The sequence below is a fragment of the Mercenaria mercenaria genome, chromosome 6 (genome assembly GCF_021730395.1).
Source record: "Mercenaria mercenaria strain notata chromosome 6, MADL_Memer_1, whole genome shotgun sequence".
In the NCBI taxonomy this organism is placed as follows: Eukaryota; Metazoa; Mollusca; class Bivalvia; order Venerida; family Veneridae; genus Mercenaria; species Mercenaria mercenaria.
Genome location: NC_069366.1, coordinates 12,895,142 through 12,917,330, shown reverse-complemented (window position 1 = coordinate 12,917,330; position 22,189 = coordinate 12,895,142). Strand labels below are relative to the sequence as shown.

Here is a 22,189-nt window from a genome sequence, read left to right as displayed (position 1 = left end):
GAAAGGGGCCATAATTCAGCCAAAATCCTTGATGGAGTTATGTACTCTTGCCTATAACTGGCCATGGTGATGGTAAACAAGTGTTGAAAGTTTCAAAGCTTTATCTTAAAAGACTTTGTCAAAATATGAACTGGTACGAAAAACTTAACCATGATTTCTAAGTCAAAAGGGGCCATAATTCAGCCAAAATCCTTGATGGAGTTACGTGCTCTTGCCTATAACTGGCCATGGTGGTGGTAAACAAGTGTTGAAAGTTTCAAAGCTTTATCTCAAAAGACTTTGTCAAAATGTGGACTGGTACGAAAAACTTAACCAAGGTGTGACGCCGACGCCGACGCCGTGGTGAGTAGGATAGCTCTACTTATTCTTCGAATAGTCGAGCTAATAAAACAGTTTCTCAGTAGGACATATTTCTTAATTTATGCACAAAAACAATTTTTGACATACACTTAACCAATAAACAATTCCTTCTGAAATACGCAATAGGTTTTTCCCACGAGAAAAAGAACATTTTAAAATATTCATTTTTTTTTTTTAAATGTTCATTTTGCTTGAAGCAAGGGGTAATGAAATTATGGGAACAGCCTTAAATCCAAAGGTACCAAGATTACTTCTAAAGTAATGGATATATTTTAGAATTCCCCTGAATGATTCCGGCTGAATCCACCCATAAATGGCAGCTGTTGAGGTTATATCATTGAAAAAAAATATCTAAAAAATACCCCTATATATTTTTAAATCACTCGAGCCAAGATCAATGAAAACTTTAGTCAAGTGATTCCTTGATAAGTAGTTCTAAAGTATTTAAACAGACTGTGTATAAATTAATTGTCATTTAAGTTAGTTTAACTTAAATCTATGCTCACTTTCAAATATAATTAACCCTTACCCTGCTAAATTTCTATAATGGACTGGTCCATCTTTCAATTTGGACAGTACCACTTATTATTCAAAGGGGTTTTCACCAAAAAATTCACTGACTGAATAGCGAACTGTGCAGACCATGATCAGACTGCACGGATGTGCAGGCTGATCTTGGTCTGCACTGGTCGCAAAGGCAGAATCATCTGCCGCCAGCAGGCTAAATGCTAAGCACCACTTTTTTTCGCTTCAAATTCTGGAAAAAGCCTTAAGGAGAACAATACTGAAATAGGCAACTCACCATCCTGCGTATGAGAAGAGACCAGAGTAGAACGAGAATGCTATGTTACCAAGGTTTGTTGTTGTACCTTCCCATGGTTCATCAAAACTTTCTACCTGATCATCTGTAACAAACACAGGACCAACATTATTTTCATACTGGTTGTCGCCGAACTGGTACAGTGTGGCTCAATAAAAAGTGTATATACTAAGTCTTCTGTTTTTGTCTTCTATTTATCTATGACTGTTTTTACCAGAAAACTTTTGAAATGCTGTCACGTAAAAATGATGGACAACAATTCAGTATTTAATTGAAAGGGCAATAACTCTGGTATTACTTAAAAGTACTAGATACCAGCCTTCAGTTAAGAAAAACATTAAGATGTAAACTAAAATCTATTTACCCCCCCCCCCCTCTAAAAAAAAAAGATAAAATGTTATTAACAAAATCAGGGCCAATAACTCTTGTCACACTAAGTTGATTTCTACCAAATTTGTAGGGAAGAACAAATAAATCAGGGCCAATAATCCTAGTCATTAAAAGTTAATTTTCACAAAATGTGTAGGGGAGCAGCTATATGTTTGACCAAACTCACCAATATTTTAACTCAATGTGACTATTGATAACTCTAGCACCAGACATGACTGCAAAATGCCAGACTGACAGACAAGAGTAAAACATCAACACTATTCTCTGCTTTTTACAAGGGATAAGAAATGACAGGGGTCAGTCCAGCTAATAAGTTCTCACGGATTTTCTTTTTAAGCATTAGTGACAAGTGCTATTTGTCCATTCTTCCTGCAAATGGTCATGACCTTTTAAAATTTAGAATTGAGGCTTAATCGGCACAACTTATAACATTTCAGTTTTACTTTAAAAACATTATAGACTTAGTCGGTATCTAACAAGAAGATAACAAAAGGATACAAGGCTTTAAACACAAATATTGATACAACAAGAACCCATTCTAAAGAATTAAAGTATTCACTTCAAAAGACCTATAATATTTTTACAGCTTTGGCAGCATTAATTTGAGTAAAAGATGGGCCAATAATAATAACATATGTAAATAAATAACTTTACTTTTCTTTGGATATGAGAATTTAAGGCTTCTTTTATGATAAATTTTATAGAAAACACCAATTTCAATATCCAGCTTAAGTCATAACCCAAATTATTGACATTTGTTAAGGAATAAGGGCTTTAATATATATATAGATAATATATTTGGGCTTTAAATGTATGTGGGGTGTTCTATATGAAAAATAAATTCTGTCCACAATTTGTTACAAGCTTAAATATTCAATAAGAAATTTCAAATATTGCGTTGCTTACTCCAAAGTTGCAAAAATAAATTGAACTTTTATGTTCTTTTACCCTATTATCACTTATATATAGGCAAAGTAAAATTACTAAAAACAGTATTTCTTGTTCCTTATAACATAAGATAGAATTTTAAGAATAACTCAACATAAATTTAATATTTTGTTTTTATTCAGCTATATTTCAATCCTATTCTTAATTAAGGCCAACTTCATCACACGCTAAAAAGCACATCCTTGAACACACTGGTGCTGCTATTTACATGTTAAACCCTCGAAATAGTATCAACAATCAACTTTTACGGCCACAAAAAATTGCTTCCTTGCTTTTGACCAGACATAACAGGCAAAATGAAATTTATTTTGTAAATATGATTACTGCAACTTGATCAGAGTACAAACGACTTACTGGTTACAAATTTCACAATGCCAGTGATAATGATCATAACCAAGGCGATGATTTTGGCCACGGTGAAAACATCCTGGACACGTGTCGCCCACTTCACATTGTAGCAGTTAATGAATGTCAGGACAGCTGAAAAACAAACAGAAAATTCAGTGAACTTTAACAAATCCTGTCCAAAAAAAGACGTTTCACCAAAGGCTGGAATGACCCATTGACCTACTTTTTGCTTATTTTCTTTAACAAACTTAGTATAAACAAAGGCAACTGATCAGTGTTTTATTGTTTACTGTCCTGGATATTTTTTCTGTTTGGCTTCTAGCAAGAGCATCCACATGATACTGCCTGAAAACAAGTTATGCATAACTGAAAAACGTTAATTTTGTACACTAATTATAGATAAAAAAACAGGCATTCTTTTTGAAACAAGAGACCATTTTTTAAAAAGTGCATCCCACTGATACTGCTTTGTTTGTTTGAAAGTGTTAACTAATATGTAATAATATCTGGCTAAATATTTGGTAAGATTTTTTATGACAAACATACAAATATACAAATGTATCACCACACATAGAACTTAATAAATATCCCAGTTAAATTTCATTTATATTGCTTGTGAAAAATCTTAGTATATCAGTTGCATGATTGCATCTAACAGGATACTGTACATCTGCATTGATGTGTGTAGGGTTAGGGTTTATAATATATAACTATTATACTAGTAATCCCTTACGAAAAACCTTCCCTATTGTCAGTGTATAGTCAGTTTATGTCCAGTGTATTTCCAGTGAATAATACTCTTAAATCCAGTTACTTGCCAGCCTATTTCCAGAGCTGACAATACACTGACCCAGTGTGTTGCCACTGAATAACCATCATCATTTGTCCCAAGATGGTCTGTGGAAACATTTTTGTATGGGGGATATTAAAGGGAGATAACTGAATATATAAGTAAGGAGGAGCTATGGTCCTTGTACCATGAGCTTACTCTAAATTTTCTCTGTTATTGTACGCAATTTGCATAACTTCCCTGCAGTAGTTTTACTTTTTGGCAAGAAAATTTTAAAAAATACTGGGAGATAACTAAAAAAGTTAAGAATAGTGGAGTTATTGTTCTTGCACAAAACACATTGTCATGTCATGCTGATTACTGGTACTATGTGTTTTCAAAATCCATCCAGGAAAGACAAAGTTATTGACCAGACATGAAATCCAGACAGACATTCAATAAAGGGAGCTAATTCAAAACTGGAGTAGATTAATGATTCTTGCTCAAGACATATTTGTCATGACAATCTCTAGTTTTTTGTGATACACAAAAATACTACAGTTTTTCCAATAATGTCTCATAAAATGACCATTTGCAGTGTTTCCCAAACTCTGAATCAGCTTCAAAATACTCAAAGACTTCTGACTGGGTAGAAGAGGTACTCAAATTAGTCTGTGTGACATCAATTTATATAGTAGAGGGCTGATATAACACACATAAATCCTTTTAAGATTTTCATTATATTTCACATAACATCATGTTTTCACTTAGATGAGAAAAAAGTTTGCATGTATCACGTGACCCACATTTGTTAAAATATGTAACTTCAAAACCAAGAAGCAGAGTTCATAAATGTGTCCGACACACAGGTCTAATAAAATTTCATCTGTGAATCTGGCAAAACAGGGGGAAACTGGTATGAATCCATACACAGGTGCCCCACATTCCTGTCATTGTCTATGGTGTCATGATCTATGTGAAATACATTTTAAGATGTTTGCAAGACAAACATTTAAGCGTATTATGCATATTTTCCACTAAGATGAGGACCATAACTCTGGTCTTTTGTGTAAAATCCCAAACAGAACACCAGTTGAGCAACTTCACATGCTAGTATATAACAATCTCCTGATGTTTTATGACTCTAAGTAAAATACTTTTTAGATATATGCGACTGCGACACAAATTACTATGTTCTTCATGTATATTTCTGACAATCAAGGGCCATAACTCTGGCCTGACCGAAAAAATCCGGAACAAAATCCAAGGTGTATACATAACCTCACATGCTGAATAATATTCCTATTATGCTTCATGACCCTAGGTCAAATATTTCTTTCGATATGTGTGTCGCAAGCTCTTGCTCTTTTATACATATTTTTTAGAAGTCATGGGTCATATAAACTCTGGTCTGGCTGAGCGATATCTCTAACAAAACCCCAGGTGCACAACTTCACATGCTGAATGATATTCCTAAAATGTTTCATAACCCTGTGTCAAATACTTTTTGAGATACACGCTATACAAACTTTGGCCCTATTTATGCATAATTTTGACTAAGTCAAGGGCATAACTGGTGTGGCTGCGTGAGATCCAATACTTTTTGAGATATAAACAACAGAAATTTGGACGGATGCACAAGGGCAACTCTAACCCCCCACTGGCTCTCATTGCACATCCCTGCACAACTTTATCTTATTATCAGGCAATTAACAGCATATTGTAACCTATGTATCAATTAGCATATACTGCAGCATATAAGTTGTCAATTATGTAAGAGTATGATCCTTATCATCCCTGGTTGGCTGGTTCCTGACACAGCCACAGCTGGCTCTGCCTGAGCCATCTGGGTGGCTAGGACTTTTGTACATAAAGTTTTAGAGACTACTAATAACACCTTGTGAAACAGTGTATATTAAGTATCATGTTATAATCTGCTTCAGCAACTGGCAGGTCTATCCAAAATTATAACTTAAATAGTTTTCTTATTTTCAGAAGCACTTCTCAATTTATAATACAATGCATTAATGTCAAGTTAAACTAAAGCCAGCTCTGTAAATGAAAAGTAAATTTCTGTATTAAAAATGTCCACAAATAAACAAGAGTGGCAAACTGTCACAAAAGTATGCCCATATCAAATTACTTCTTAGACAACGTTAACAAACAGCATCCGAGCCTGCCACAGGTGTCTCCTTTCACGGCCATATACAAAGGAAGTTTAATTTAGAAAGTCCACTATACCTTGAGACAATATTCAATACTGTTAAGATCATAACAATTAATGTACATCAGGGGTTCCATTTGACCCGGGACCCCGGGTCCGGACCCGGGAGATTTTCAAAAGACGCTCAAAGGACCCGGCATGATACTTGCCTGTGCGTCCTTCAGGACCCGGAGGCATTTTCCTTTGATAATCCTTTCTCTTATCATTCATTTCCTTCAGTAAAACTATTTCCACGATAGACACGTGTATTCCAAAATAAACACTGACGCGGTCATGCCCTCCTGCCTTTGATCTTCTGCTAAATCCCGCCCTTTCTCCTGTAGACTTGCCTCGCTGATTTTTTTTATCAGCAAGTTACGTCACGGCGAGTGCACATACCGGTAGGTAACAAGAATCAATGAAGTGTTGAAGATAATTGATAAAGCGTATTGATCCCGTGTACTGTCAAAAAAGGCGCCAATTATTAAATTATCGTAAGCAGCTGATTACCGAGCATGTGAAAAGTGCCCTGCAAGATTTTTTCATGCAAACTTTAAATTAGACCATTGCTTAGTGATCATACCGTAATTTCAACAAGAAGCTTCACAAATTTAGATGAATTTTGAAAGTAAAAATAAGTTCAGAATGTCCGTTCACGAGTCTAATTACACCCGATGTCATAATGCATATTTCCAAAATTCCTTAAAAAAAACTGATTTTCAATGCAGTTTTTAATGAAAAGTAGCATCATTATTTGAGGAACTATCTCTGATTTAGCTTAGTTTGCCAAGTAAACTGAGCAAAAACTACTTTCCGATGACATTCCGAAAGTGTACCAGTATCCGGACAGTACATTTTGGATACACTTTTATATAGAGTGTTATAGCACTGTTCTGTTATTAAAAATTAAATGAAACTTAGAAGAAAAATCTAATAAAAATAACATGAATTTTGATAAATATTAGTTTACAATATATGACCTGAAACTGACATTTTTATTTAATATGCTGTAACATGATCTTGGGTTTATTGTTTTCTTATAATATAGGTAAAGATCTACGAATTACTAAATAAAAAAATATAATCAATTATATGGACGTGTTGGGACAGGACTCCTGTATTTTGGAAAAGGACCCTTCAAAATTTGGGCCCAAGGGTCCTGGGACTCTTGGGTTTTCAGGTCTAGTGGAACCCCTGTACATTCTTTAACATTCTTTATCAAGACACAAATAAGTAGTGTTAAACAATAAACAAAATTGCATAAGAACATTAAGTCAGTTCTACAGAAGCATTCATTTGAACAGGATGCTTCAGGGCTACTTTAAATAACCTCTGGCAAATTACACTGAATTTATATATTAACTGTATTTACTCAGTCTGTCAAGTACTTTGAAGAATAATAGGAAATAAGCATGTCAATAATTAACAGACAATTTATAACTCTGGCTGGTATTACATAAGTATAGAAGTTCAGTAGAGACAACAGTATTTTAGATATATTTTTTGTGAACATTACTGTAAATTCTATAATAACATTTTCATATTATATTTTTCCCATCTAAACATTTAGTTTTAATACTGTTCTTAAAGTTCAATAAGGCTTTAAATTTTATGTTAAAAATAGATGAGCCGCGTCACGAGAAAACCAACATAGTGGCTTTGCGACCAGCATGGATCCAGACCAGCCTGCGCATCTGCGCAATCTGGTCAGGATCCATGCTGTTCGCTTTCAAAGTCTATTGCAATTAGAGACACTGTTAGCGAACAGCATGGATCCTGACCAGACTGCGCGGATGTGCAGCTGGTCTGGATCCATGCTGGTCGCAAAGCCACTATGTTGGTTTTCTCATGGCGTGGCTCAGATAAAACAGCTGCCCAAAAAAAGGTTATGCATAATTACATGGTTAGGAAAGTGCTACTTTCAACTGCACATGAATTTTAACAGTTAGAGTCATATGAGAGAAAACAAATTATGGTAAATAGAATTTAACATGAAATTGATATGTTTTATGAATCATTAAATGTTCATAACGGAAAAAGTATCAGCTACATTTTAAACAAAGGCATTATGAGCCTTTAAAATAAAAGCTTTTTTTTGTAGAAGGACACAAGTAGCTTGACCACGCGTCATATATTAACATTAAGCAAGATAGTTCTAAGCATTGCTGGTTTTATCAGTTCACAAAAAATTGATGTTGCATTTTTGCCAGATAAATAACAATAGTGTTTTAAACATGATTTAAAGCCACAATAAAGATTAATTGCAGATATTATTATGTCAAATTATGCAGCCTGTTTACATCAAAAATGACCTTTCCCACAAGGGTCATTTACCTATACTAAGTAAGGAGTTTCTACAACTAAAACTGAGGGGTGCCTGATGTTTCTTTATGTGTATCAATATCATGTGGTCTACCTATTGTTTGATATATTCAATGCCAATAAATGTGTATAACCTTTGCAAAAAGGTCATGAACATGTAAATATAAACACTGATAAATTTACTTGTCGGCTGATACAATAACTGAAAACTTTGTCGCTTCTGTAAAAATATTCTGATAATAGTTAAAGTGTAAATACCTGAGGATTGACAATGTCTTTTTGTCTAAATTTAATCTGGAGATTTAATTGGCTTCTGTATTTAATAAAAACTAGTACCTGACATTCAAAAAACTAACTTTACACTCAGCAACTGCGGCTTCAAGTTTAAAAATTAATAACTGAAAACTGAGTTTAAATAAAATTTGTATCTTGATAGAGATTTTTTCTTTAGAAACAATAGTCCTAGTAAAACTTCACGCTTCTAATGATGCAATAGTAATACTTTGATGATGAAATACATGTGTGCTATGCATGAACTCAAATCAGTATTGGCCCTTAATTTTGGGGTACAATTAAGGGCATCTGTATGATACATTTTGGTACTTACTAATGCACAATGCTGCTAAGAGACTCGCTGCACTTGAAGGCACTTCGCAGTCTGGAAATATTGGTTGCAGAACATATTTGGCAAATGTCAATGCTGTTATGGCATTCCCTGTTGGCATGATAATAACCAAAGCAACCCATAAGTACAGAAACGCAGGTAAATGTCCAAATGCTTCACCAATGTATGCATAGTCAGCACCTGATTTAAGAATGCAAGTTCCAAGTTCTGCATAACACAAAGCTCCTACAAGTGAAATGATACCACACATCCCCCATACAGACAACGACAGCCCCACAGACCCTGCTTCCATAAGAACTCCTTTCGGGCTGATGAAAATTCCACTCCCCACGATGACCCCCACAATAATCGCGACTGCATTGTGTAGTCCTATTTCCTTCTTCAGCTTAATTCGTCCTGAGTCACTTTCACCATCAGCATTTACCACCTGAAAGTCTTCTCCCATTCTTACTCTTTTTCACTAAAAAATATACAAGAAACTACAAAATAAGTGTGTAGCACAATATTTAATTCATTTATGATTTACTGCGCAACCCACGTGTTCGCAGTCTGTTTTGAAACTGCTTCGCAGTCCTATAAAGTAGAAACTGTCACTTGCTTATTTGGCCAAATATATGCAGCAATTCAATTACCTAAACAGCTGATAAACTTAAGTTTATACCACTTTCGCCAGTCAATTACTGTTTTGCTTCCTACTTACGCGCGTATAGTTTACAAATGGCAGAAGTCAACATCCGGTCTGTTAATTAATAGGTCAACCAATCAGTGATCAGGGGCGGCCGTTAGTGACTTGTCAATCACAATATCACTCCGCGGTAAGACACGGCCAATCAGCAGCTCTATATGGTTTAATCTGGATCCCATATTTTCACGAATTTGGAAAATGTATAATGTTTAATAAATAATTTGGAATACGTTTAACGTTTGATAAAGACCCTTTAAAGAAAAGTCCACATCTTCAATTCTATATCAAAAATCCAAAAAAGTATTTTAATTAGGCTACAGTAATATAAAATTGAGTAAAATCAAGATACAAGAAACCTTTTTAAATGCTGGATACTGTGCAACAAAATAACTTTACCTCGTGCTCAATATTCTAAACTTCTGTAAAAAATCAAGGATGAAAAATCCAGGAGGGAAAGCCACATTCCAAATCTGCAGTCCCCACATACCGCAACTTGCACGCGGGCGTGCAAACGAGGTCTCATCATACACTCACGCACGTGCGTGCATACACATTGAAACGTACAGACGAAAAACACACCCCCATCCCCACCCCAAAAAAAAAACGTATAAAGGAACATAGTGGAGCAAGCGTTAATTGGAACAGTAAGAGGTAAAACACCACTGGGGAGCTTAAATCGGTCTCATCTCGTTATTAATTTACACCTGTAACAATATGGTCATTTGAAGAAAAACAAGACGGCAACTAAAAGTTATCATGACAAGAAAGTTTGGAATTTAGGAGGAATCGAACAGAATCGAAGCTAAAACCCATGTACTGAATGCCTTTTAGAAAGAGCAACAAGGGAAACATCCTTTAAGGGCCCGACGAAACCAAAGAAGTATAAAATATTTATTTTTATAGCTCTTTGACGAAACTTAGAGTCACAGAACTGGTCTCGATACATTATAAGCAGTAGCAATAAAGTCCGAATCAAGTTAAAGGGAAATAATGCCTAATAACAGGTTAATTTTATATGAAAGTCATTATGAAGTCTAAAGTAACGATGAAAGATTTTTTTTGTCAATTGGGGACCACTGCAAAATGGCATTTTTTAAGGCGATCACTTCCTTCAATAAAAGAAGACCGATCAGACGGAAATAACATCAAATTCTCTTTAAAAATTAAAATATCTCAGCGTTACGATCGGTTAGATAAGGGGTTTCGTATACAATCTGATGGGGAGGAAAATAAATTATTAGCTCACCTGTCACAAAGTGACAAGGTGAGCTTTTGTGATCGTGCGGTGTCCGTCGTCCGTCCGTGCGTCCGTCCGTAAACTTATGCTTGTGACCACTCTAGAGGTCACATTTTTCATGGGATCTTTATGAAAGTTGGTCAGAATGTTCAACTTGATGATTTCTAGGTCAAGTTCGAAACTGGGTCACGTGCGGTCAAAAACTAGGTCAGTAGGTCTAAAAATAGAAAAACCTTGTGACCACTCTAGAGGTCACATTTTTCATGGGATCTTCATGAAAGTTGGTCAAAATGTTCATCTTGATGATATCTAGGTCAAGTTCGAAACTGGGTCATGTGCGGTCAAAAACTAGGTCAGTAGGTCTAAAAATAGAAAAACCTTGTGACCACTCTAGAGGTCACATTTTTCATGGGATCTTTATGAACTTTGGTCAGAATGTTCATCTTGATGATATCTAGATCAAGTTCGAAACTGGGTCACGTGCCGTCAAAAACTAGGTCAGTAGGTCTAAAAATAGAAAAACCTTGTGACCTCTCTAGAGGCCATATATTTCAAAAGATCTTCATGAAAATTGGTCAGAACGTTCACCTTGATGATATCTAGGTCAAGTACGAAACTGGGCCACGTGCCATCAAAAACTAGGTCAGTAGGTCAAATAATAGAAAAACCTTGTGACCTCTCTAAAGGCCATATTTTTCATGGGATCTGTATGAAAGTTGGTCTGAATGTTCATCTTGATGATATCTAGGTCAAGTTCGAAACTGGGTCAAGTGCTGTCAAAAACTAGGTCAATAGGTCTAAAAATAGAAAAACCTTGTGACCTCTCTAGAGGCCATATATTTCATGACATCTTCATGAAAATTGGTCAGAACGTTCACCTTGATGATATCTAGGTCAAGTTCGAAAGTGGGTCACGTGCCACCAAAAACTAGGTCAGTAGGTCAAATAATAGAAAAACCTTGTGACCACTCTAGAGGCCATATGTTTCATGAGATCTGTATGAAAATTGGTCTGAATGTTCATCTTGATGATATCTAGGTCAAGTTCGAAACAGGGTCATGTGCGGTTAAAAACTAGGTCAGTAGGTCATTAAATAGAAAAACCTTGTGACCTCTCTAGAGGTCATACTTGTGAATGGATCTCCATAAAAATTGGTCAGAATGTTCACCTTGATGATATCTAGGTCAAGTTTGAAACTGGGTCACGTGCCATAAAAAATTAGGTCAGTAGGTCAAATAATAAAAAACCTTGTGACCTCTCTAGAGGCCATACTTTTCATGGGATCTGTATGAAAGTTGGTCTGAATGTTCATCTTGATGATATCTAGGTCAAGTTTGAAACTGAGTCAACTGCGGTCAAAAACTAGGTCAGTAGGTCTAAAATTATTAAAATCTTTTGACCTCTCTAGAGGCCATATTTTTCAATGGATCGTCATGAAAATTGATCTGGATTTTCACCTTGATGATATCTAGGTCAGTTTTGAAACTGGGTCATGTGCGGTCAAAAACTAGGCCAGTAGGTATAAAAATAGAAAAACCTTGTGACCTCTCTAGAGGCCATATTTAATGAGATCTTCATGAAAATTAGTGAGAATGTTCACCTTGATGATATCTAGGTAAAGTTCAAAACAGGGTCACGTACCTTCGAAAACTAGGTCAATAGGTCAAATAATAGAAAAACCTAGAGACCATATTTTTCAATGGATCTTCATGAAAATTGATCAGAATTTTTATCTTGATAATATCTAGGTCAAGTTCAAAACTGGGTCACATGAGCTCAAAAACTAGGTCACTATGTCAAATAATAGAAAAAACGACGTCATACTCAAAACTGGGTCATGTGGGAAGAGGTGAGCGATTCAGGACCATTATGGTCCTCTTGTTTTTTATTAACAGCTGACTGTTTTGAAAATAACAGATAGTTTTAGAGCTGGACTAAGTAAGTGATGAGCAGACTGACAGTGAATTCATGTTGTTGTTATTTTATACATATTTATGTAATGGATAACACAAACAGGGATGACACAAATGTGAGAAACTAAAGAATCATACATGCAAACTGCGAGAATCTTAACTGAGAGCTCATGTCCCGATAAGCCACATATTCAACAATACGAGTAGCAGTTTTATTGTGTTTTGAAGGTCTAAATCGCCATTGATATACCAGTAGTAATGTTGGCATTTTAGCCTTATTTCCTAGTGCTTTATGTTGGAACTTTTCTTGTTATTCGAGTTTAATTTTCAACGGAAATGCCACATTAGAAGGACGACATTAAACTTTAATCTTACGGAGGACTTATACTATAATATCAAAGTGTTATTTCAGGGCGTAAGCAATTTATTATGGCATAATTAATTTACATAGAGGAAGGATGTAACGAAAGGTACGCAACTCGAATAGTCATATGAAAAAATCGGTTCGCTAGTTGCATTACTTTATTTAACATAAGTAGCTTCCTTGGAAGAATTGAGCTCAGCAAACACTACTAGAGCCCCACATCACAAAGTAAGCAAACCACATTGTGGATTGCAGACGGATTGCTTAATTTATATACCATCAACAAGTACATCTTAATAACATGAAAGATATAAGGATGTAATGTGGTAAAAGAGCCACTGGAAAAGGATACGCTAGCAAAAAGGTACAGTGGTATAAAAATTGTGTGATATGCATTGGATGTGGTGGGTGCAGGTATGATCGGAGGACGAAGGAAAACCACAAACATACAAGAACACGTAAGATATAAAACTAAACTGTCAAATAGGCGAGTTGAAAAACACCTGCACCCGGTAAGTATAACCTATATATAAAAGAAAGTATTTGTCTAAGTAACACCACCAATATGCAAGCCAATATAACGATATACATAACGTGTATGTAACGAAACGGACAAAAAAGTAAGTTGAAAGTACGTGCACCGCCTTGGAACAGTGAGAAACCTATATAAATGAAAGTGTGGCTGGGGTGGGGTTTATACGCGTGCTCACACTTACCCTATTTTCAACTAGTTAGACAGGTAGACAATAGAGTGTAGATAAAACATATAATTAGGCTCAATCCAAGGTATCAGCACCAATATATTTCACGGCTTGTCAGAACACAAAAAGGATAACTTTTAAGGGCACTACTAGGCAAACTCCGCATCCTTTTTTGTATGATTTAGGAGAAAAGCATTCCAGACAATACCATAAAATATGAAATGTATAGCGACCAACTATAAGGGCTGTGCAGTAACAAATATACTGTATCAGGTACGCTTCATGTGTTTGGAAGTCAATATCAGTTATTGATAACGGATATGCATCACCTATACATTGAAGTGGTTCCAAATTGTCACATTTTATATAATTTCTACTACTTCGTGAGATGAATGTAGGTGGTTGCTGGAGAAAGGTACGCAACTCGAACAGTCATGTGTGTAAAATCGGTTCGATAGTTGCAAGCGTTGTATCCTTCTATTCAACATGTTACAGTACATACGAGTAGCTTCCTTGGAAGAACTGAGACAACAGCAACATGACGCAAAGTCAGCAAAATACACTGTGGCACAAAATAAAGATACAGCTGACGGGTTGCTTCATATACCCATCAACAAGTACATCTTAATTACATGAAAGATATTAAAATAATGGACAGGGGTATAAGTGAGTTGGGGTATAATGTGAGGGAGAAGGGAAGTAAAACCACCAACATATTAGACAATATACATAGCATATAAAATGAAACGGACAAAAAGGAATATAAAGAAGAGTGTTTTTTTATTATTATTATCGATTAGTAAGACATGACAGTGTAAATAAAATAATTTCCCCTAACAATCAGGAATAATGTATTATCTATTTATGTCCCTGTAACAATATAGTAACACCACAGTGTATAAAGTAAAAACTATAAAACCGGTCCATTAAGCTCTATTTTCAGACTGCAAAACTCTTCAATGTGTTCTCCAGCAGTTAGAAAACATGGAGTAATCCAAGCAAGTGTCAAGGTCTTACATATTTCTTGAACTTGTGATCGTACATCTGAGTGACCACCGTTTGTAAGTTCCTCCGCGTCCAAGGCCACTCCGTGTAAGTTTTATCAATATCACACGATCGTGGGAAATATTGCATCAGCAAATCATACATGAATGGCTAGGTACTATTTGTTTACTACTATAGCAACGTGCTTTCGTTTTCACTATTAGAGATTGTATCCACTTCTTACATATTTTTCTCTTTTCTGAGGTCAATTGACTATATGAAATATTAGCATATCTATGAAGTTTTGCACTTTGTTGACATTTCTAGCCTGTAACAATGACTGCCGGAGTATTTTCTTCTACAACTGAAAATCAACCTCTCTATACAAATAGAATAACCCAAATTTTCGTCACCTTTGCGCATGCGTAATTGGAACCAAAACAACGTGCATGTGTTGCTGGACAGATTTTCACAGATTTTGAACCGGATAGTGGTTCAGTTCAGGACAAAATGACTTCTACGGAAGTTAAAAACCGTATCAACAGCGGACAAGACTCAGCTCAGACACCCAGTGTTGATCAGGATGACACAGTAAAATTGAAACGGACCATTACACTGTTCAACGGAGTGGGAATCATTGTCGGTTCCATCATTGGATCTGGGATTTTTGTCTCTCCCAGGGGTGTGTTAGAAGGGGCTGGCTCGGTAAGTTTCGAAGAAACTTTCTTAATTATTACACGCTTTCATTTACAGCGTCTGCAGTGAAATGCATAACTTTACTTCCTGTCATATTGACAATGCATTTATTTTGTGACGGCTAAATGCTTGGAATCAATGAAGTATTTATTAAAGTATTTATTTTTTATAGCTCTTTGTTAGAATCTACTACTGTATTGTCTGTAATTTAAAATATTGCTGGAAGTTCTAAAAAAACATTTGTATATTACAAATATAGAATGTACAAGCATACAGGTTAATGATGATGATGCAACATTGTAGTCCAGTCACATTAATACCTCTAATACAATTTGTGTTTTAATCCAAATAAAATTAATACCCATTCAGAAAATTGTAATATGTTATAAAATGTCAGCTTAATTAATGGCAAAAATATATCCTGGTCATTATTATGTTCTATTCATAATATTAAATTTTTTTCGTTCAAACACATTGTTATGATTTTAATAAGATCGAACAAAAAGGCCCATTATATTGTTTTCAAAATTTTCATTATTTCAGCTTACAAAGTTTTCCAAAAAAAATATTTTGTGAAATTATTGTAATTCATTTCCATGAATTATTACATTATATATTCAAATAAAAAAAACAACTAGTTGAGTTCATTTTATATAGTATAACCATAATTTAGTGTATTGAATGATATATGGTAGATCAATAAGGCGTAAAAAAAATTGTTTGTTTCCGGTATCCCGACCTACCCTAAATATTTGGCCCGACCCTAAATGTTTTTATGGTCTTGGAGAATAATTTTTTCAATTTTTTGATAAAAAGTTGCCAAACTGCACTTTTTATGATTTACACATGGCCAGTGATGTTAGAAATCAACTTCCTGATGCTCTAAAGGCATAACCCCCTTATTTGTATTCATTTTTTGACAGAAAAATAATTTCCGAAGAGTCCCCCTTAATAAAAAAAAAATCAAAAAAAAAATTTTTTCCGACCTACCTACCCTAATTTTTTTTAGCATGTTACCGGAAACAAAGAAATTTTTTTTTAGGCCTAATAAAGAAGTATATCTGTTTATAAAGTTGTCAATGGATTTTGTGTTTTTATGAAACAAGAAATGTGACAGGTCTAGATATTGAATTTTGATGCATGGTTGTACCTCGGCAGTATAAAGCATTTTGTTATTTGTAAATTCTAAATTGTGTAGTTTTTATGACATTTTAATATTTGGCTGAGGTCTTAAAATGAATGTTGTAAAATGATTTTTAAAAGGACAACCAGAAAAGATACTTTTATTTTTTCGTTGGGATTACAAACATTGGTAATAATGTCGAATTAAGACAAGAAAATGTGTTTTCTTGCAGCAAAGAATTACAGAATTATTAGATTTTGTCGGAAGTTGAATATGATTATAACAATATATTTTTCTAAATCTTTAAGAAATTTAAAATTGTAAGAAGAATGAAAGATAATGCCAAATTAATGTTAACATGCTTACATTTAAATTTGAAGTTGAAAATTGCCTGCCGTGGAAGTGCACATAAGTACGCATTTTTCTACCTTTCTTCAGCTGTCAGTAGTAACTTATTAATGTACATGAAGACCATAGTTTTGCCAGAAATGAAAAAACTATGCTGGCATTTATTTCAGCAACTATTTTTCTGAAGTCTGTGTACAGGAAGTCATATGTATATGTTTACTCTTTCACTCTTCTAAGTACAAAAATGATGATTTTGGCAATATCTGGTTGGTATTTGACAAAAAGTGATTTTGGGGGCATTTTTCTGCCTAGTTTTGATTGAGTTTGTTTCAACACATCTTTGAGTTATGAGCCAAAATTTACCTTGTGATGACACAGAAGAATGAAAATGCATGGGCCATTAATTTTCTTATTGATCATCCAGCAAGAAAGTTCATAGCAGAACAGCTGTACTTGATTACCTTTTGAACTTCTTCAAAGGAAACAAAGTGCTGTATACTGTATAGTATACATGTAGGTTTTTCAGTGAATTATTAAAAGTGATATATCATTTATAACCCTGAGATACAAAGTTAATGGTGACTTTATTGGATTCATGCACGTCTGTCTGTCTGTTCCTAAGTGCTGTGAAGGTTTTCATAAAACTTGCATGGGTTATTAACCTCATCAAAATGATGTGCAATCTGGTGCACAACCCAGATCACTAGGTCCAAGGTCAAAGACACAGATGTCTAATGTCAGATAGCTTAACTTTGTTTCTGCTCTATATCTTTTAACATACAAGGAAGATTTTCATAGAATTAGCATCAAATATATACCTCATTAATGTAATGTGCAGAGAGCAAAATTCAAGTCACTTGGTCCAAGGTCAGAGTTTAACACTTGGAAGTCAAAGGTCAGGTAGCTTAACTCTGTGACTCTTCTATAATCTTTTAAAAGATTTCATAAAAGTGGAATCAGTCGCTAACCTCAGCAAGACTTGTAGAGTACACAACCCAGGTCACTTGATCCAAGGTCAAGATCACTCTTAAAGGTCAAAGACCAAATAGCTCAAATTTATGCTTACTGTATATCTGGAAGGATTGCCATACAATTAGCATTAATTATTAACTTAATCAAGATGACAACTGTCATAGGTAATGCACAACCCAGGTCATTAGTTTCAAAGTCAAGGTCACACCTGAAGGCCAAAGGTCATGATCGAAATATTTAATATTTACCCAGTATCAAGAAGCGGTTTCTAGGGGTATTAGTCACATTAAGTGATAGCTCTAGTTGAATATATTTTTTGTATATTTGTCACTGTTTGTACGGTCCATATTGGTAAAAGTTTTTAACTAAAACATGTCGAAAACATTGAAATAATATTGTACATGAAACTAAAAAAGAAAATTTGTTTGACATGTAACCTAAAAATATTTTTCATTGCTTCAGTGGCCGAGTGGTTAAGGTCGCTCACTTCAAATCACGTGCCCCTCACCCATGTGGGTTATGGGGCTTATGGAAGGTCAGTGGTTCTACCCAGGTGCCCGTCCGTGATGAAATAATTTTACGGAGGGGCACCTGTGGTCTTCCTCCACCATCAAAGCTAGAAACAATGTTGGCAAAAAGCCGGTCAGTATGAGTATTGACCGGGCCGGCGGTCAATACTGGTTAAAACCGGTCATTAGTGGTCAATACTGGTCAATTCAATACTATAGCCACTCGGTTGGTCAGTACTGGTTTATTAAACATTTTTACATAATGTACATTCACAGATTAGCACAGGCTGTAATACTATTATAGTAATATAAAAATAATAAAGCAATTTGAATAATATAAAGTTTTGCTCGTTAAAAGGTATAGTGGTCAATACTGGTCGATTCAATTTTGGTCCTTGGCAATATGTCCTGGTCAGACTCAGTTTTGGACAATATACTTAGACTGGTCAGTACTAGTTTATTCAATGCTTTTGTCTTCTTACAATAGCCTTTATTCTGAATTAATTAAAGATGTTATTACTACATATTACACTCATTGAAATGGACTGTACTGTTCAGTTCAAATTTCCAAGAAATATTCCTGATCAGAACATGTAGTGGTCAATACTGGGCAATTGAATACTTTGACTGCATTACTTATTTTTAAGATAAAGTTACCATGTTCAAGCATTGAGAATAGTACAGGGGGATATTGATCATGACTGCTTATTAGTGATTAGAGAAACAGGCCAGCAACATACCTTTTGTATATTGTAAGACATGGTGTCAATTGGGCAAAGTGACAATTGCTATCAAAACACAAACCACTTCCAGGAAAGGGTCCAGATGTTCACAGCAATTTTCATTAAATTATTTATACCAGTAAAAGTAAATAGATTTATCACTTGTGAATCAAACACTTACTCCTACAGTTTATGAAATACTTTCTACAGATTAAGTTCAGTTTAAAGTTTTTCAAATTATTGTGACATTTTTGAAGAAAAATAATATAATTTTTTCTTTGTAATCTAATCTAACAGAAAATGTTCAATGACCAGTAAATATTCATCCAGTATTGACCAACCAGCCACTCATGACCAGTTTGGGAGTATTGGTTAGGTTGTTTTGACTAAATAATACTAATGCCTGCATTCACCATAATCAAGCCCCAAAAGCTATTAAATAGTCATTATTTATAAATTTTGTAAAATATCTTAACAGCCAGTATTGACTAATTGACCAGTATTGACCAATCGACCAGTATTGACCACTTCAGGGAGTATTGACCGGGGCGGTTTTAACCGGTTAAAACTGCTGGTTAAAACCAGGGGCGGTTTTAACCGCCCAACATTGGCTAGAAAGTTGCCATGTGACCTATAATTGTGTCGGTGCAATGATTAACCCAACAAAAACAAAAAATCGTTTAAACACCAGATATAAGCATACTTGCTATGGCTTGGCTGTGACACTCCTGAAGGTTCTTGTTTTTACTTGTTTCATTGTCTTTCAGTTACTGCTGAGGCCCTATATGGACATTTAGATTATTTAGGATTAAAATTAGCAAATAACATGTAGATGAATGTGATGTCATAATGTACAGGTATGATATATATAGTTATCAAGTTCAGAGGGCAATGTATCTGAGACATTGGTTTCTTTGATGTGATGAGCTGTACACATGTTGCAATGTTACATCATGAGTTCTCATGCATGGTACAAAAGACATGCGATACACGATTTTACATGTTTTTCGGCAGTGTTACTCGGATATTTACGATGCTCACAGGAAGAGACATAACGTAGTTATCATGTTGGATATGTAGCAGCATTCTCCAAACGTTTCATCAGAAATTCATTACTTCTTATTAAGAAATTATTTTATAGAAGGTTACACCTGTATTTTAGATGCTATAATATTATGCATTATGGTTAATTGGTTACATTGCTAACAAAAATGAATGTTGTAAAAAAGTAATTTTTCCCCCATTCTGTCTTTCATCATTAAATATGTACTCTTTTTACTTGAACTTGCTGTCTGAAGTTACCTGGTTGTACTGTAGGTGAAATTACAGGCATTAATTAAAAGAATATCACATCAATGAACTTTGTTCTTGTATTGAAGAATATATTGTTTTGCACCATAATATTTAATTAGCAGTGCTTTTTCTTGGCTCTGTACTTACATAACTTAATGTATAAATTATGATTTACAGCAAAAGGCTATAATATTATGTATGTTTTGTAGAAAAAGCTGTGTTGTACTGTATATGACTAAAGTATTGTAGATATGTATTATATGAGGCAAAGTCTTTGCATTCTGATTTGTATGAGACATAAGTCATTCATGTAAAACTATGTGGCATTTTTATGCAGTTTTAACCTTTACCCTTCTAAATTTCTAAAATGGACTGATCTATCATTCAATTGCAGTACCTGATTTATTACTCAAAGGGGTATTCACTGAAAATTTACTGACTGAATAGCGAACAGACTGCAGTGGTCTGCACTGGTCGCAAAGGCAGAATCATTTGATGCCAGCAGGCTAAACAGGTTAAAGAAATGTTCAGAGTTATTCAAGGAGGTAAATGAAAATAAATAATAGAATTTGCAGTCCATAGAAGTTACCTAAAAATCTTCAGATTATGTTTTTACTTTGAGGACAGATTCAGCTTTTCGGGTCAGTCTGTCAAAAGTCGTTATGTAGATTTAGATTAAACTGCAGATGAATACTTCTACCTTTTTATGTATCAAATATACAGTCACCTCATAGCAAAAAATGATAAATACATTGACTTAAAGGACCACTTAATCGCTTTTTGCACAAAGGTGACAATATATAGGTCTGTATTAATTTAGGATTAATGTTTTCCGACATAATTTTCAAACATTTTGTAGTCTGATCATTTAAGTACTTGCCAGCTAGATATTCTTTTTTTTTGGCAAGGGCTGTGACCAAAGTAACTCAGCTTTGCATTGACTTTTAACAGTTTAATTTGGCATGTCTAAATCACTTACGGTACAAATGTTTGAATTTATAAGTGTCATGCAAAATTATTTTGTTAGAATTTCTAGCAATTCATGCAAAATTATATTTCATATTGTTTTATGTAGCAAAAGAATTGTTATACATAGAAAGTATAGGGGTCACTGTTGAGGTTGCAATATTATCAATATTATGGAAATGCTATACCCAAACAAAAATGGTGAGCTTAATTAAGCTTGCATTAAGGTCGCAGCAAGATTGCAGTTGTGATCATAACAATTAAGTTTGCGGCAAACTTGTTTTAGCATGCAGCAAGATTGCAATTGGAACCATTGCAACCATGATTTGAGCTTGCGCAAACTAATTCGCGCGCTTCCTGCAACCTATTTATGATCTTGTAAGTTTGCACATGCTTGCGATTGGAACCCTAGCGATCTTAATTGCGACCTTGCACAATCATAATAAGATATTGCAAGCTTGCACAATTTTTCAAACTTACACAATCATAACAAGATTGCAAGCTTGCGCAACCTTGCAAGCTTACGCACACTTATATGGGTGTAGACAAAAACATTTGCCACAATGGTTGCGAAAGCTTGCAAACTACACTATCTTCCTCAACCTTATTTAGGTTTGTGAGACAGTTTAAATAATGTTAGAGTCTGAAAATTTAATTATATACTTCATTTAATTTGACAAACTGCACAGTTTATAAAACTTTAGCACTTTCATGAAACAATATTTGTAGTGATCAGTAGATAAAGACTTAAGAATCAGGTACAATATTTTTTAAAACAACATATTTTGACATATAAAATTTAATATTTGGTTTAATATATTACCTTTCTCTCTTTTATATGTATCAGTGAACTAAAAGAGTTATAAAAAGGTTACAGGATTGCAAGCTAGT

At 34.6% G+C, this 22,189-nt stretch overlaps 2 protein-coding genes across 4 annotated transcripts in view; one reads left to right on the top strand and one right to left on the bottom strand.

Annotated features, from left to right (window-relative positions):
* The window catches only part of LOC123549648 (Y+L amino acid transporter 2-like), a 34,122-nt gene extending 24,615 nt beyond the window's left edge, over positions 1-9,507 (bottom strand). The window contains exons 1-4 of one of the 3 annotated variants that reach the window (XM_045337906.2): positions 9,418-9,507; positions 8,768-9,245; positions 2,873-2,998; positions 1,163-1,265 (exon numbers count right to left, since the gene is read on the bottom strand). In XM_045337906.2, the coding sequence (XP_045193841.1) occupies positions 1,163-1,265; positions 2,873-2,998; positions 8,768-9,230 (692 nt within the window). In that variant the 5' untranslated portion in view covers positions 9,231-9,245; positions 9,418-9,507. Of the gene's footprint in view, positions 1-1,162; positions 1,266-2,872; positions 2,999-8,767 lie in introns of all 3 variants that reach the window. The other 2 variants (XM_045337907.2, XM_045337905.2) reach the window with 2 other exon arrangements.
* Positions 9,508-15,076: 5,569 nt separating this feature from the next.
* LOC123549649 (large neutral amino acids transporter small subunit 2-like) overlaps positions 15,077-22,189 on the top strand; it is a 38,202-nt gene continuing 31,089 nt past the window's right edge. Inside the window, exon 1 of the mRNA XM_045337908.2 lies at positions 15,077-15,374. Coding sequence (XP_045193843.2) covers positions 15,180-15,374 — 195 coding nt within the window. The 5' untranslated portion in view covers positions 15,077-15,179. The remainder of the gene's footprint in view (positions 15,375-22,189) is intronic.